The sequence below is a fragment of the Brassica rapa genome, chromosome A04 (genome assembly GCF_000309985.2).
Source record: "Brassica rapa cultivar Chiifu-401-42 chromosome A04, CAAS_Brap_v3.01, whole genome shotgun sequence".
NCBI lineage: Eukaryota > Viridiplantae > Streptophyta > Magnoliopsida > Brassicales > Brassicaceae > Brassica > Brassica rapa.
The window spans coordinates 4838316-4853570 of record NC_024798.2 but is presented as its reverse complement, the minus strand read 5'-3'; the positions used below and the strand labels follow the sequence as shown (position 1 = coordinate 4853570).

General features: G+C 36.2%; 3 protein-coding genes across 10 annotated transcripts; all 3 read left to right on the top strand.

The window, feature by feature from the left end:
* Nucleotides 1-4057: 4057 nt before the first annotated feature.
* Nucleotides 4058-7950, top strand: LOC103863475 (protein IQ-DOMAIN 1). Of its 2 annotated transcripts, none has more exons than XM_009141223.3 (7): nt 4058-5687; nt 5779-5902; nt 6022-6122; nt 6218-6526; nt 6613-6828; nt 6914-7033; nt 7098-7950. In XM_009141223.3, exons 3-7 carry the CDS (start codon nt 6051-6053, stop codon nt 7713-7715), a joined length of 1335 nt encoding a protein of 444 aa, XP_009139471.1. In that variant the 5' UTR covers nt 4058-5687; nt 5779-5902; nt 6022-6050; the 3' UTR covers nt 7716-7950. The 2 variants fall into 2 exon arrangements, with proteins under 2 accessions (XP_009139471.1, XP_009139470.1); XM_009141222.3 differs by having other exon boundaries at nt 4270-5687; nt 6215-6526.
* A 1052-nt stretch (nt 7951-9002) lies between these two features.
* On the top strand, nt 9003-10620 carry LOC103863474 (ATP synthase subunit d, mitochondrial). Its single transcript, XM_009141221.2, has 5 exons — nt 9003-9266; nt 9535-9616; nt 9930-9994; nt 10069-10155; nt 10271-10620. The coding sequence occupies exons 1-5, from the start codon at nt 9096-9098 to the stop codon at nt 10370-10372; spliced, it is 507 nt and encodes a 168-aa protein (XP_009139469.1). The 5' UTR covers nt 9003-9095; the 3' UTR covers nt 10373-10620.
* A 160-nt stretch (nt 10621-10780) lies between these two features.
* LOC103863472 (ABC transporter G family member 27) lies at nt 10781-15030 on the top strand. Of its 7 annotated transcripts, none has more exons than XM_018658671.2 (11): nt 11454-11621; nt 11721-11794; nt 12163-12229; nt 12392-12627; nt 12704-12859; nt 12955-13138; nt 13216-13512; nt 13599-13886; nt 13957-14241; nt 14314-14421; nt 14675-15030. In XM_018658671.2, exons 4-11 carry the CDS (start codon nt 12428-12430, stop codon nt 14894-14896), a joined length of 1740 nt encoding a protein of 579 aa, XP_018514187.1. In that variant the 5' UTR covers nt 11454-11621; nt 11721-11794; nt 12163-12229; nt 12392-12427; the 3' UTR covers nt 14897-15030. The 7 variants fall into 7 exon arrangements, with proteins under 7 accessions (XP_009139468.1, XP_018514187.1, XP_018514185.1 ...); XM_018658669.2 differs by having other exon boundaries at nt 12163-12243; XM_018658670.2 differs by having other exon boundaries at nt 11456-11621; nt 12158-12229.
* Nucleotides 15031-15255: the final 225 nt, after the last annotated feature.

The window sequence follows — 15255 nt, the reverse complement described above, 5'->3', positions numbered from 1 at the left end:
GATTGGATACAAATATTTTTGCTGATGTGGCATAGCTTAGGAGTCTTTAAATTAGTTTCTTTTATATAGTAGAGATGAGTATATGACAATGATTTTGATGTTATTAAGTCAATAACATTTAGCTCAAGTTTAAGTCAGTTATACCCTTGTTGTTTCTAAGTTATCAGTGGTAGAAAGAGAAGAAGAATGATGTCAATGAATAAACATATATAAACAGTATAAAATCTCTACTTGTAAATCACGACGTCATTCAATTAGTTACCGCTAATAGTTGGAGCTGAAGAAAGTTAAGGCATCCATGTAAAATACATAATAACCGGATACATTTTCATTGTGCTATAGCGAACAGTTAAGGAGTACAAAACTTACAGTTGCACCGATTGGACTATTTCATTTGCTGTGATATGTAGGTTCATTCTATGCGATGTGTTATACACATCTATGTTACGAACCTAAATAGTTAGAAGTAGTAGAGAATCCCAATCTAACATCTAACCCCTACATATTAAACTCTCCCATAACCGCTAAATACTATACCTAAATCTCTAATTAGTAAATCTAAACCCTAATCAGTAAACTATAAAACCCGAATATAATCTGTACATGTTTTTACTATATTTTAAAAATAATTTTTTCGTGTGTTCTATTCTATATCGTCAAAATAGTATAGGATCCCAACTTGGGCTCTAACCCCTACATATTAAACATTCCCACAACCGCTAAATACTATACATGAATCCCTAATAGTAAATCTAAACCCTAATCAGTAAACGATAAACCCAAATATAATCTATAAATGTATTTACTATATTTAAAAATAAAGTTTGTGTGTGTTTTATTCCATATCGTCGAAGTAGTATAGGATCCAAACTTGACCTCTAACCCCCAATATATTAAACATTCCCACAACCACTAAATACTATACTCAAAATCCTAATTAGTAAATCTAAACTCTAATCAGTAAACTATAAACTCAAATATAATCTATAAATGTTTTTACTATATTTTTTATATAAATTTTGTGTGTTTTCTATTCTATAACGTCGAAGTAGTATAGAACCCCAACCTGATCTCTATCCTCTACATATTAAATCTTACATATGGTTAACATATAAACCACTATTCATATCAATGATACAGCTTCAAAACATAATACATATTTATTCACTGTAAAATCACATTATACATTCGTTAAATAAAATAGAAAAAAAAAATATTCCATTACAACATTTTAAAAAGGTGAGGAGACTATAGGTGGCGAGGCGGAAGACGAGAGGATGGTGGCAACGATGAAACAACCAGTGATGTGTCAAAGTTACATGTGAAGTAACAACAAACAAATACATATCATGCTACATATCTATTATATATATGTATATATATATATATATATGTATAAGAGAATATAACAAGAATCAGTCATTTTCTGTGATCTTTTTATCAGCTCTATCAACTGAAGGTTGAAATAGTTATAAATCATTTTCCTACCAACTGGCTCATACCCAATTCCGAACAATCTGCTTGAAAATTGTAACGCATTCTTATCCTAAGAAGACGGCATAGATAAGGTTGTTAATATTCAAAACCATAACCCCATGTCAAAGAATGCAAAGAGCACAACATGCTTAAATGTTAAAACTATTCCATGTATGCATATATCCATTGATGGGTTCGTTAATAGGATGACATAAAGCTGTTCCATTTCCATAACTAAGCAACCGGTTCCCAAATAATGAATATCAACAACATGCCGATCAAAACAGAAACACACAAGACATATATGCATACAAATCATGCATAAGTTTTATACTACGCTATTAGAAGTACTATGTATTAGATCTAGATTATATACAAATACGCGTGAAACCGTTGTCTTCAAAATGGAATATAAACAAAATCACAATCCAAACATAAACACATAAATCACCGCTGCATATAGTCATTCATAAATTTCATATTATGTGGTTTAAGTCCATACTAAGCTGGTGGTCTATTCTATGTAGAAATACATATAGTCTACTCTATTTACAAATAGATCTAAATAATTTGTACATTTGAGTTAAGCTATTATATATATTTGCAGACTTACGCATATGTAATTACATGAAAAAAGGAATAAAACAACCATACTATACATTTAAGCCACAAACTTGCGAGACATGTGTTTACAGAAGCCGGTTGCGACATGCAATCATATATGACAGCAGAATCCGAGTATATAGAAGAACCAAAATAACTAACCTCACTCAAGTTTACTCCTCTACTTTGTGTCTTCAAAATATATTCGGATTACTCCTGAAACTCCGAGCGTCGTCTTTGCCAAACCCAATGTCATGTCCCAAAATTCCCACCCACACTCGTCGGACGAGGCGAGTTTCTCACCAACCACAACCGCCTCCTTAATCTGACAAAACCATTCGCTGAAAACTACACCGTGAACTGAGTATTTCCTGGTAAGTTTGACCACAAATCTGAAAATCTTATCTAATATAAGCAGTGCCGGCTCAATGGGGGGGACAAGCGGTGCGATCGCCCCGGGCCCAAGCCCGTGTCCCCCCGTATAATACTAATTAAAGGGCCCAATTTTTTTATAAATCTATATTTTTATATATAAAAAAATTATAAATATAATAAATCAAAATAAAAAGGGCCCAAAATTATTTGATATGTATATAGTTTTATTTTCATTATAAATATATACAAAATATTACATATTAAATTTTATATATAATTTATATTATAAGTATATAAATTTTAGAAGGTAAAAAAAAATTTTTGCCCTAGGGCCCCTAAAAATGTTGAGCCGGCCCTGAATATAAGTTACCTTTATCTTTATATGTCTACGAATTAAAACTAAATAAGGTAAAAATATTATTATTTTTTTTATATTTAGCAGGTGTAACCAATTGCTACTACGAGTATAAATGCATTATTACAGAAAATACACAATGTATCGTAGCATATTAGGGTAAAGTGTCATGCAACTAATTATTAATTTTTTTTTCCTAAAATAAAGTCATTAATATCTAGCAATTTCATGTTACGGTCATAAATTTTAGAAGTTTATCTATGTGGGAAATCTAAAGGGTATAGCGTATAATCTAAGAGAGTCCAGCCACCGACTATTAGTAAACGTGCAATCCACTTGTTCTTCTTCGTTACCATGTCTTCATATCTCAAACTCGAGTAATCTAAACTTAAAAAAAAAAGAATGCCACAAAAAAATGACTTTTCTTTTGAAAAGAGTATTTGCTATTCGTGTAAAAATAGATAAAAGTGGTAATTATAAAAATGATAATTATGTGATTTTAATAGACAATTTAGTATTTATTTAACTTTTAGAAATAAATATTATAATTTAAGTAGGACTAGCCATAATATCTAAAACACCATAGATATTTTAACAAAGAAAATTATATTTTGGAGATTATACGCCATATATATATATATATATATTAATTTTTTAAACTTAAGGGGGACTTATTGTATTAGGGATTTAAAAGTTTTTTTTTCAAAATCCTCTCTTATTGGATATGCTATTTATAAAAGTTCTAACAAATCTATGCTTATTGGATATATCATTTGTAATATTAGACACAAAGTGTCCCACATCTTATATTGGAAGGAATATATTAGACACAAAGTGTCCCACATCGGATATTGGAAGGGATCCTTAGCAATATATAAGATGGATGGGCTACTCCACTTAGCACCAATTGGTTTTAGGTTGGAAGCCCATCTAGTTTAACATGGTATCAGAGCCCGATCCACACAGTCCAATCCGATCCATTATCGATTCAGTCCAAAGTTGGCCCATCGATCCTTGCCCGAGCATTCCGAGATTGACGCTCAAAGAGCCATCATCTCGAAGGGGCGTATTAGACACAAAGTGTCCCACATCGGATATTGGAAGGGATCCTTAGCAATATATAAGATGGATGGGCCACTCCACTTAGCACCAATTGGTTTTAGGTTGGAAGCCCATCTAGCTTAACATGTAAAACTCCTATCAAAACTCTCCTTGTTGGAAAATATGGATTTCTTCAGTAATTTATATCTAAGATCATTGTGGGTTATTAGCAAAAAAAGAATTTACATTTTAAATTCAATAGAAAAGAATACCAACTCTTAAGGTGGAATTTAAAACATAAAAAAAACAATGATCCCATTTCATTTTTCCGATCCTTCCCTATTGTCACACTCTCCCGATGCTACTTCCCTCTTACCACCTTCTAATCACTAACCTTCTTCCTCCAAAGAATCCATTTATGTTGACAGTGTCAAACTTCTCTGCTCTGGTTTGTTCTACAGCAACATTTCTCGCTGTACACAGTCTCGCCGAAAAAAGTACCTTCCTCTTTATATTTGCACAACACTTTATAAGAAGTGGTAACAGTAATATGTTGTTGTCTTTTAACACTAGTCTCGTGATGGACCTTATAGCACCATGGTTTTTAACCAGTGGCGAAGCTAGGCTATAAGATGTGGGGGGACATGCACCCACAATCATTTTAAAATTTTAAGTTTTGTATGTAAAAACAACAAAAGTTTGACAGCTCATATGGTAAAACTGTAGTTTATGCACCCATACTTTCCCATGTTCGATCCCTTTTATATGCATTTTTATTTTCATTACCAAAAGTGCACCCACAAATTAAATGGTCTAGATATCGCCCCTGTTTTTAACTCAGGTAAGCTCTCTTAACAAATTTGATTGCTTGAGAATATAGGAGAAGTAAGTAGTGATGGCGGCAATGCTAAATTACAACTAGAGACTTGAGCGATGAGGTTAATATAATGTTCTGTAATCGTTGTGTATATTAGAAATAAAACTAGTTTCTTGTCTCGTTTGGATTCTACCAATGCAATTTAGAAAATAGATAGCTTTTTTATGGAAGAGTTTGGGGGCAAAAAAGAATGAGAATGAGAATCAAAATCAAAGAAGAAGGTTTTGTTACGGATACAAATTACCAAATTTGTTTTTTTGTTTTGTTTTAAAATTTTACCAAATTTCCCATCAAAATCTTTGAACCAACCAAGTCTCACCAGATTTAAAACCCTCAAAATTTTATCAAATCCCTAATACAATAGAGACCAAAACGAGTGTTTCATTAACCACAATCGGCTGGGGATTTAAGATACTTGGGATTTAATTTTGTTAAGTCGTCATCATGATCATGTGATAAAATAGAGATCAATAATGGTAAATTAGAAAGTTATGGGATAAATCAATTAGACGTGCATATAACAAAATAAACATCTGATGCACTCAAAAACGAATATTAGTTCGTTAGTCAAAGGGACAACAGAAACAAACCCCAATAAAATGAAATGTTTCAAAAAAAAAAAACTATGTATAATAAATATATGAAAATGAGATAAATAGAATATTCCAACTATGGTATGAAGAAAAGGTCTATTAAATAATAACCTGTTGTCACGGGCACTGTTTCATTCCTCTGGACCGCTTCTCCTTCAAGATCTGTTCCTTCCTTCCTTCCTTCCCTCTTTTCCTCTAACCAGATTTTTGTTGTACCCATACATACATAAGATAGATCACTCCACTTCCTTACCATATTCATCGTTCTTTGTTGAACTCTCTTTCTCTACTGTTTGGTCGATCTAAGCCATTTTTTTTTAAAGATTTTTTTTTGTATTTTCAGTACTGTTGTTACTCCCAAGTGTAGGTACGCGTGTGTACTACGCAGTTACATATGTATACGTGTTTCTCTGTCTTTAATTCATTACTGAAACTGAAACCCTTCTTTTGTTCCTCAGATTCTGCGTTTGAACAAACCGAAACGTCTTCACAGGTTTGGCTTTTTTTTTTCTCCGAGTTTTTTTTTGTCCTTACAAAAAAAAACCTCGGCTTCAAGAAAGATCCAAACTTGATTCATAATCTGTGAGTGCTCTGACTTACTTTTAGATTCAGGATGAAAAGATGAAGTCTTGAACCTTGGTATTTAATTAAACAAGTTATATTATATATAATATAATGTTTGGTCATGAATGCATTTGCAGATAATCTGAAAAAGGAAAATCTAAAAAAAATGGGTAAGAGTTGGTTTGCTGTTGTGAAGAAGGCCTTCACTCCCAGACCAAAACAAACAAAAGATGAACAGGTCTCTACTGATCCTCAAACTATCTTCATCATATATACACAAATGCTTGGTTATTATCATGTCTTTAATGGTTTTTATTATGCTTTCATTAGAAGCCACATAAGGCCAAGAAGTGGTTTGGTAAATCCAAGAAGTTGGATGTTACCACTCCTGGTGTAGCTGGTTCCTTGCCTAGCAACACTCTTTGTGTTGCCAGAGAAGCGAAACTAAAGGAGATCGAGGAGGAACAGAGCAGACATGCTTACTCTGTGGCTGTTGCAACTGCTGCTGCCGCAGATGCAGCTGTTGCAGCCGCTCAAGCTGCAGCTGAAGTCGTTCGTCTCACTGCAGTATCACGTTTCCCTGGGAAATCAAAGGAAGATATTGCTGCTATCAAGATTCAGACAGCATTTAGAGGTTATATGGTAATAATATCGTTTTATGTTTCACATTTTTAAGTTTGGTTTGGTAATGGAAACGAGTTCATTACTTTTTGGTTACCTTTTTGAAGGCAAGGAGAGCGTTGCGTGCGTTGAGAGGACTTGTGAGGCTAAAGTCTCTAGTCCAAGGGAAAGGTGTAAGACGTCAAGCCACATCAACATTGCAGAGCATGCAAACACTAGCTAGATTACAATATCAGATTCGTGAGAGGAGGCTCCGTTTGTCAGAGGATAAGCAGGCTTGTGCAAGAAAGCTCCAACAGAAACACAACAAAGATTTTGCTAAGGTAAAGTTAAATCCACACAAAGATTGTTTGATACTTTTAGTTAGCTTTTTCTTTAATGATTGTATTTGTGTTTTTTGTGAAATAGATTGGAGGAAACTGGGATGATAGCACACTGTCTAGGGAGAGAGTTGAAGCAAACATGTTGAACAAGCAAGTGGCAACTATGAGAAGAGAAAAAGCACTTGCATATGCATACACTCATCAGGTACAAAACTTTAGCATCTTTACACTCTAATAATTATAAAACTCAAAAACTGTTTAACATGCAGAATACGTGGAAAGGCTCATCTATTTCACAAACATTCATGGATCCGAACAACCCGCATTGGGGTTGGAGCTGGCTAGAACGTTGGATGGCTGCACGACCAAACGAAAACCAGTCAGTCACACTCACACCAGACACCGCTGACAAAACCTCTTCTGCTGCGAATAGTGTAGCAAGCCGTGCCAGGTCTGAGATAATCCCACGCGGCAGAAAGCCATCACCGAAACGAATCACACCACCAAGTAGTCGAAGAATGTCAAGCCCTGGAGTGAGGCAAGTCCCAAGTGGGGATGAAGACTCGAAGAGCAGGTTGAGTATCCAATCAGAACAGCCTGGCAACCGTAGGCATAGCATTGGGGGGTCATTGCCATCCACTAGAGATGATGAGAGTAGTATCACTAGTAGTAGTGTCTCTCAGTCAGTTCCGGGCTACATGGCGCTTACACAAGCAGCTAAAGCGAGAGCACGGCTCTCAAACCTTAGTCCTTTAGGGTCAGAGAAGACTGCGAAAAAGCGGCTTTCGTTCTCTGACTCTCCTAATAAGACTGTAAGACGGTTTTCAGGTCCCCCTAAGCTGGAAAGCAGTGGTAACAACAAAAATAAAGATAGTGTTCTTGCTTAAGCAGGAGACTGGATATAGTTTAGACAAGAGTCTGCAACAGAGGTGAGATCAGATCAGAGAAAATTATGTTGTGTCTTTTGTCTATAACAGTTGTCTTGATTTTGTTTTGGATTATTTTGACTCCTTTAAACTTAACTATTTGTTTTGATTTTTTGATTGGTTGTTATTTGGTAATGTAACTTTCGTAATGATAAAAGGACAAAAATATAAACAAGTTTAGAGATTTTCAGTGTAATGTCTCAGTTTATTCTTAAGCATTTGATGCGAGGATTCATGTGCAGAAAAAACAAATTTGACCAAGTAGCCTTACTTCAATTAGAGAAACAATAGACAACCCAACATCATTTTATCTTCCAAAATAAAAAAAAAAGAAGTATGGAGTAACAAATACTCTAATCCTACTCCATTTCTAATTCCATAATGAAATTTTCTACATTTTTTTTTTGCCGACGTCCATCTTCTAAGATCAAATAGTAGTCGGACTTAAATCGTTCTGAAGAGACGCTCTGTCCAGCTGGATCTGATCTATATGAGAAAAGAGAACTCCGATGTTTCTCGCCTCCTTCGCGAGAAAATCTGCACGCAAATTTCTGGTTCTGGGTATACGGTCAACGCTAAAAACCGAAAAACCCGCCTTTAAGCGTTTGAATAAATTTTCTACATAAATGGAGTAATCTATTTTTTTTATTCATTACTTCGTTATAGAGTGAAAAATGAAGTAAGATTGAAACATTTTTACTCTATATTTTATTTTACTCTATTTAAAAAAAAAATGAAATTTTACATTAGAGATGTTCTAAACTCTGAAGTTTAGAGAATTGATTGGTTCTAGGATAAACTAATATTACATGATTCATATTTTTTTTATATGGCTGATAGTTATGATATTACAAAATAGAAATATTATAAAGACAATTCTACAGGTAGTGATTTTATTTAATGAACCGTCTTATAAGATTCACGTCTGATAGTACTATTAACATAATTTAAAAAAAAAAATTGTAAGTATTTTTTTTCTTTAAACTGCATAACTCGTTTTTTTGAGACTCGAAAAACTTAGACGTATATAAAATTAATCAAATCACTTTGCTAATGTGATTCCACAAAAGAATCATGATAGTGATAAAAAATAATAGTATTTTATAATTTGTTCCAAGAGAGGATAAAGTAAAGTAAAACTCAGAACCTGAAAGTAAAGTAAACTGGGTTGTATTAGCAAAATTAAAAAAATAAAGGGGCTAAACTGTAAACAAATAGAAAAGGAAGGGCCTGCAAGGCTTTTTGGGGATTCTAGGGCTTTCCTATCGCTGGATCAGGCGACGTTTACTTCCTCTTCCCATCCCATCAGTGTTTGTTTTTGGGTAAAAGAGAGCGAGAAAAATGAGCGGAGCCGGGAAGAAAGTCGCGGATGTGGCGTTCAAAGCGTCGAGGACGATAGATTGGGAAGGGATGGCGAAGGTCCTTGTCACCGATGAGGCTCGCAGAGAGTTCTCTAACCTCCGTCGCGCTTTCGACGAGGTCAACACTCAGCTCCAGACCAAGTTCAGCCAGGTTCGCTCTTCCGATTGATTCCCTTTCTCTTGAATCATTCTAGATCCGATTCGACATTAGTAATCTAGATCAGGTGATTCGATTTGAGATTGGTTGTTCGTATATAATGTTGAAAGACGTATGAATCAGAGCACATTGTTGCTTGGCCTTTGTTGCCCTGATCATTGATTTGGATATTGTTTCACTGAATTGCTATTTCAAAAGAAATCATTCAATGCTCTGATTCTGTTTTGTTTTTTGTGTGTGTGTGTGTGTGTGTGTGTTGAAGGAGCCTGAACCCATTGATTGGGATTTTTATAGAAAGGGTATTGGCGCTGGCATTGTTGACATGTACAAGGAAGCTTACGACAGTAAGTGAACCTCTCTATGCTCGATTGCTCCTACTTATCTTCTTTAAGTTTTGTGCAACTTCTCTAATTACTGACCTGCAGTATATGCTACTATTATACAAATACACCCATCAGTTCGTTTTTAACTAGTTTGTGTGCTTGCTTAGCGATCAAGTGAAAGACTTCGCCTTGCTTTTGTTTTTGCTCTCAAACCTGACTAGAAGAAAGTCTTGAAAGAGATCTGATTATATTTAAACTGAAGTTTCCAGTTTTTGTTGGAAGTATGAAGATATACCAAAATGAATTTTTGATTGCTCTTTCTGGTTTGCTGCAGGCGTTGAGATTCCCAAGTACGTGGACAATGTTACCCCTGAATACAAGCCAAAGTTTGATGCTTTGGTGAGCACTAGCTAACTCCATTGTTTTAGACTAGGGTCTTTTCAGCTAACTTGGTCGTTTCTTTCTTTCTATAGTTGGTGGAACTGAAAGAAGCAGAACAGAAATCTCTCAAGGTGTCTGAACGGCTAGAGAAAGAAATTATTGATGTCCAGGAGATAAGCGTAAGTACCCCCGTTAACAAGTTTGTTCTTATGCAAAGTTCAGTCCGATATAGTTTTGTTAACTCAAGATTCTCATGTACGATCACTGTCTTTATGTGTGTGTTGGCATAATTAGAAAAAGCTCAGCACCATGACTGCAGATGAGTACTTTGAGAAGCACCCCGAACTCAAGAAGAAGTTTGATGACGAGATCCGGAACGACTACTGGGGATACTGATTCATCATATTTCTTGTATCTCCGGTCTGGAAATGAAACTCTCTCTTCTCTTTTTCTTTTGATGTGATTTTGTGAGTGTCAACCATAACATAATAAGGACCACTCCATTTACTTAAGCAGTGTGTTGAGATATTCATTGGAGATCCAATGAGACAATGACGATAAAAACCCATTTGGTTTCAGTTGTCAATGTCATAATATTGTTTCGTTTCCTTCTAAAGAGAATAATAAGAGTTAAAAAAAGATCTTCAAGTGTAACGTCTTTGTTGCATCTCCTCTCTTAGAAAGTGTAAGAAATCTGAACCATTAGCAAATTGGTTTGTTGATAAATCTTCCGATTTGTTGTTGCGTCTTTGGGTTGGTTTCAACAAACCGGTTTGGATACAAGTGTTGGTTTAGATTTCTCTATGTTTACATAGTGATGAGCCAAGAGAGGAGCAACAAAACTTTCTATATTTTTTTGTCAACTGAATAGTTAGATACAGAGTTCACGTCGGTGCTTGTAAGATTACACGTAGTCAATATTGGTTAGCAATGTGCTTACTAGTAAGTAGGTACTGTAGAAAGACAAATCTTGATTGGTCTAGGGAAGCAAGAACCACGTGCTGCTCTCCTACCCCGTCTGCACCGAAAGTCAGGTTTTGTCGTTTTGCTAATAACTGTATAAGTGAAGATAGATAGATAAGACCATTTCTTCTTTAAAGTAAAACGTGTATCTACCTGTAAAATGCATGAGCCAGAGATTAGTTCGTAGGTCATGGTCTCATGTCAATCACGTGTTTATAACCAAAGGGCGTCCTCAACTCTATAAATAGGTAATGTTTGTGTGTGTCACGTCTCCAAGAAAAAGAAAAACAACAGAGAACTTCCCAACACCGGTGGGGAAACAAGATGGAAATGGGAACCTCATCGTCATCATCAGGCTTGGTCAAGGCCAAATCTGAGACACTATCAGAAGCTCTTAAGTCTAGTTCACTCGACTTCAGTAATGGTGGGGGCAGTAGCCATGGGAGAAAGCAGCATGTGAGAGCATCGTCATCACCGAGCCAAAGTGGCATCAGCAACTACAGAAGGAACACACACATAAGGAAGGCCAAGACTCTTGACCTTGGTCGTCTCACCGGTGGTGAGGCTCTTAGCCGAGCCTCCAGTGCTTCCCTTGGACTTTCCTTCTCTTTTACTGGCTTTGCTGTGCCACATGAAGAAGAGATCATTCCTTCAGAGCGATCATGCAGCAATGATGATAACTGTAAGATAACCATTAAGCCCGGCACCTAATTGCAACTCTTGATGTCAACTATGGAGCGTATTAAGTTATTTGTTCTTATTATTATTACTCGTGTCGCAGTGGAAGATATTGAAGCAGCAACTAGTAGTGTGGTCAAGCTTCCAGAAGAACCAACCTTTCCAATATATCTGAAGGTGAACCATTTCCCCATATAGATAATATTATGGGAAACAGTAGGAATTGATATTTATGATACTCTCTATTTGAGCGCAGGCACTGATGGAGATATGTATCTAAATCATCAAAACCCCAAAAGTCCATAGAAATATATATTTATGTTTTTTGATGCCATTGATTAGTCCAACTTCAGTGGGTCTGTTGTATCTCATATCATGTTTTATGCACAAGAATTATCAATCCTCCCATAACCAAGAAACAGTTTACATTTAGTTTTATCATCCTCATTGCATTAAGACAGAGCATCATGAATATTCCTAGACAATGGAAACCTCTGTTTTGCCTTCTTTGTTGGTCTAACTTTGGTGCCCAAAATCAAGCTTAGGAGGCTCAACTACAGTTTACTGGTTCTCGGCAACATGTGAAGCAGAGCTTCACGCTGGACCAAAAGGGTATGGTTATATAGGTATTGTAATTCTGAATAAATCAGAGAGAATTTGAGTCATTTATCCCTAGAAAAAGAATATTTTTCTTGCAAAATAAGGCATATATTTATGGGAATTTTTGCTTGAAAATTTTACTGATCAAATTAATTCTTGTCATGTCTTTTGTAGTTCATAGACATCACATACAAGGTAACTTGTAAAGCAATGACATCTTCATCAGAAAAGAGCATCTTGAATGGGATTAGTGGTTCAGCCTATCCAGGGGAGCTTCTAGCTCTGATGGGACCTTCTGGAAGTGGCAAAACTACACTGCTCAATGTGCTTGGTGGAAGATTTAATCAGCAAAACACCAGTGGGTCGGTTAGCTACAACGATAAACCATTTTCTAAGCACTTGAAAAGCAGGTTAATAGAAGATTCCAGTTCAGTCTCTAGATGAAACTGTAGAGATGCATATATAATTGTACAACTGACATGGCAGGATTGGATTTGTAACTCAAGATGATGTTCTGTTCCCTCACTTAACTGTAAAAGAGACACTAACCTACACAGCTCTTTTACGCCTTCCTAAGACCCTCACAAAGCAGGAGAAGGAGCAAAGAGCTGTCAGTGTCATACAAGAGCTTGGCCTGGAAAGGTACACTATCCTCTAACAATTTTGGGCACTTCCCCTTACGGTTATAGCAAACCGGTCTTGAGAATGGAACCTTATTAGAAATTCGTTTGTATTAGGTGCCAAGACACAATGATAGGAGGATCATTTGTGCGTGGTGTCTCAGGTGGGGAGAGGAAAAGGGTTTGTATTGGGAATGAGATCATGACTAATCCTTCACTTCTTTTCCTTGATGAACCCACTTCTTGTTTGGACTCTACCACTGCTCTAAAGATTGTTCAGATGCTACAAAGCATAGCAAAAGTAAGAGACATCCACTCTTTACATCTTTAAATCCCATGGATTTGACCATACCCAAGTTCTTACTTGTTGGCATGCAGGCTGGGAAAACTATAGTAACAACAATCCACCAACCGTCAAGCAGGCTCTTTCACAGATTTGACAAGCTGGTTGTACTCAGCAGAGGAAGCTTGCTTTACTTTGGGAAAGCATCAGAAGCAATGCCTTACTTCTCTTCCATAGGATGTTCTCCTCTACTCTCCATGAACCCAGCAGAGTTCTTGCTGGACTTAGCGAATGGAAACATGAACGATATCTCCATACCCTCAGCTCTTAAAGAGGTAAGTTCTTGCAGCAAGATAAGACCTCCCAAGTCAACTCCTACAGCTGTATATGAGGTGAGACAAGGATGAGATACATTGACATTTCAAGATACCTTTTATAGCTATATCATATTAACTGTGATGTTGATGCGGAAACACAGTATCTTGAGGAGGCTTACAAGACACAGATTGAAGCCAAGGAAAAGAAGAAACTTATGGAACCAGTTCCTCTTGATGAAGAAGTTAAACTGATGATAACTTGTCCCAAGCGAGAATGGGGGTTAAGCTGGTGGGATCAGTACTGCATACTCTCTTTAAGAGGATTTAAAGAACGGAAGCATGACTATTTCAGCTGGTTAAGAGTCACTCAAGTTCTATCCACTGCCATCATCTTAGGTTTACTCTGGTGGCAATCAGACATTCAACATCCCAAAGGTCTACAAGATCAGGTATGAGAGCATGTTCATGGTCTAGAAATTAGTCGCTTATATTGAAAATGGAACTCTCTCTGTATCTCAGGTAGGTCTACTCTTCTTCATTGCTGTTTTCTGGGGGTTCTTTCCGGTATTCACAGCGATATTCACGTTTCCTCAAGAGAGAGCAATGCTGAGCAAGGAAAGAGAGTCTAATATATATAGATTAAGTGCATATTTTGTGGCTAGAACCACAAGCGACCTGCCACTTGACTTGATATTACCTGTGCTTTTCCTGGTAGTTGTATATTTCATGGCAGGATTGAGATTAAGAGCTGAATCCTTTTTCCTAAGTGTGCTCACAGTCTTCCTCTGCATCGTTGCAGCTCAGGTAAAAAGGGCTTCATTGGGAAACTAGAGGATATAGTGAACGCAAGAATGCTAACAACTTTTTTGTGTTTAGGGACTTGGATTAGCTATAGGGGCAAGCTTAATGGATTTGAAGAAGGCCACAACTTTAGCATCAGTAACTGTGATGACTTTCATGCTCGCTGGTGGCTACTTCGTAAAGGTAAATTATTTATACAACTTCCAATTCAAAGACAAGATTATAAACATATTTCTTTGAACACCATAGTACATTGTTCTTACCTACGTTCCACATTCAGACATGTTGTAAACTTCTAGTTACAATGAGATGATTACCTCTAATTAAGACACATGTGCAGTTTCAGATAAGCAAATCCTGAGACATATCATTATACATAGGAGTATTGCAACTCTAATGCACATTGATTAACACTTGTTTGTTTGTCTTTTGGCAGAAAGTTCCGATGTTTATTGCATGGATACGTTACATGTCATTCAACTACCACACATACAAGCTCCTTGTCAAGGTTCAATATGAAGAAATCATGCAGGACGTAAACGGAGAGGAGATAGTGAGTGGGCTTAAGGAAGTGAGTGCTCTCGTAGCTATGATTATTGGCTACCGTCTCTTGGCTTATCTTTCTCTTCGAAGAATGAAGCTCCACACTTCAACTTAAATTTACTTACAAATAGGCATTTATATATAATGTGTCAACTTAATTTATAATCTTTGCTTGTTTATATATATTTCCACTTACTTCATAGTGTGTTATAAACAATACCAGCTCAATCCTATCTCGCAATGGCCTAATTTTAAGTGTGTGGGATTGACTCTGCTTGAGATATAACTTTTTCAACCAAACTTTACCACTGTGCCATACATCCTTACGTCATCTCCATTGACGGGATTCATTAGAGAAACATGCGGAACAAAAGTCTTCTTTTTCCAGAATTAACTGTTCGCTTCGGTCTTTTCAACAAACCAAATATCCACAAAACCATCTCAGTCATTGTAAAAATCAGAATAGCTAATTTT

What these genes read in the sequence shown, in the direction of transcription:
- LOC103863475 (XM_009141222.3), top strand. Translation starts at nt 6,051, where the DNA reads ATGGGTAAGAGTTGGTTTGCTGTTGTGAAGAAGGCCTTCACTCCCAGA. An exon ending in CAGCATTTAGAGGTTATATG is followed by an intron (nt 6,527 to 6,612) that starts GTAATAATATCG and finishes ACCTTTTTGAAG; the next exon opens with GCAAGGAGAGCGTTGCGTGC. An exon ending in ACAACAAAGATTTTGCTAAG is followed by an intron (nt 6,829 to 6,913) that starts GTAAAGTTAAAT and finishes TTTGTGAAATAG; the next exon opens with ATTGGAGGAAACTGGGATGA.
- LOC103863472 (XM_009141220.3), top strand. Translation starts at nt 11,264, where the DNA reads ATGGAAATGGGAACCTCATCGTCATCATCAGGCTTGGTCAAGGCCAAA. An exon ending in CCTTTCCAATATATCTGAAG is followed by an intron (nt 11,795 to 12,391) that starts GTGAACCATTTC and finishes TGTCTTTTGTAG; the next exon opens with TTCATAGACATCACATACAA. An exon ending in CTGGTGGCTACTTCGTAAAG is followed by an intron (nt 14,422 to 14,674) that starts GTAAATTATTTA and finishes GTCTTTTGGCAG; the next exon opens with AAAGTTCCGATGTTTATTGC.
- LOC103863474 (XM_009141221.2), top strand. Translation starts at nt 9,096, where the DNA reads ATGAGCGGAGCCGGGAAGAAAGTCGCGGATGTGGCGTTCAAAGCGTCG. An exon ending in AGCCAAAGTTTGATGCTTTG is followed by an intron (nt 9,995 to 10,068) that starts GTGAGCACTAGC and finishes TTCTTTCTATAG; the next exon opens with TTGGTGGAACTGAAAGAAGC. An exon ending in TTGATGTCCAGGAGATAAGC is followed by an intron (nt 10,156 to 10,270) that starts GTAAGTACCCCC and finishes TGGCATAATTAG; the next exon opens with AAAAAGCTCAGCACCATGAC.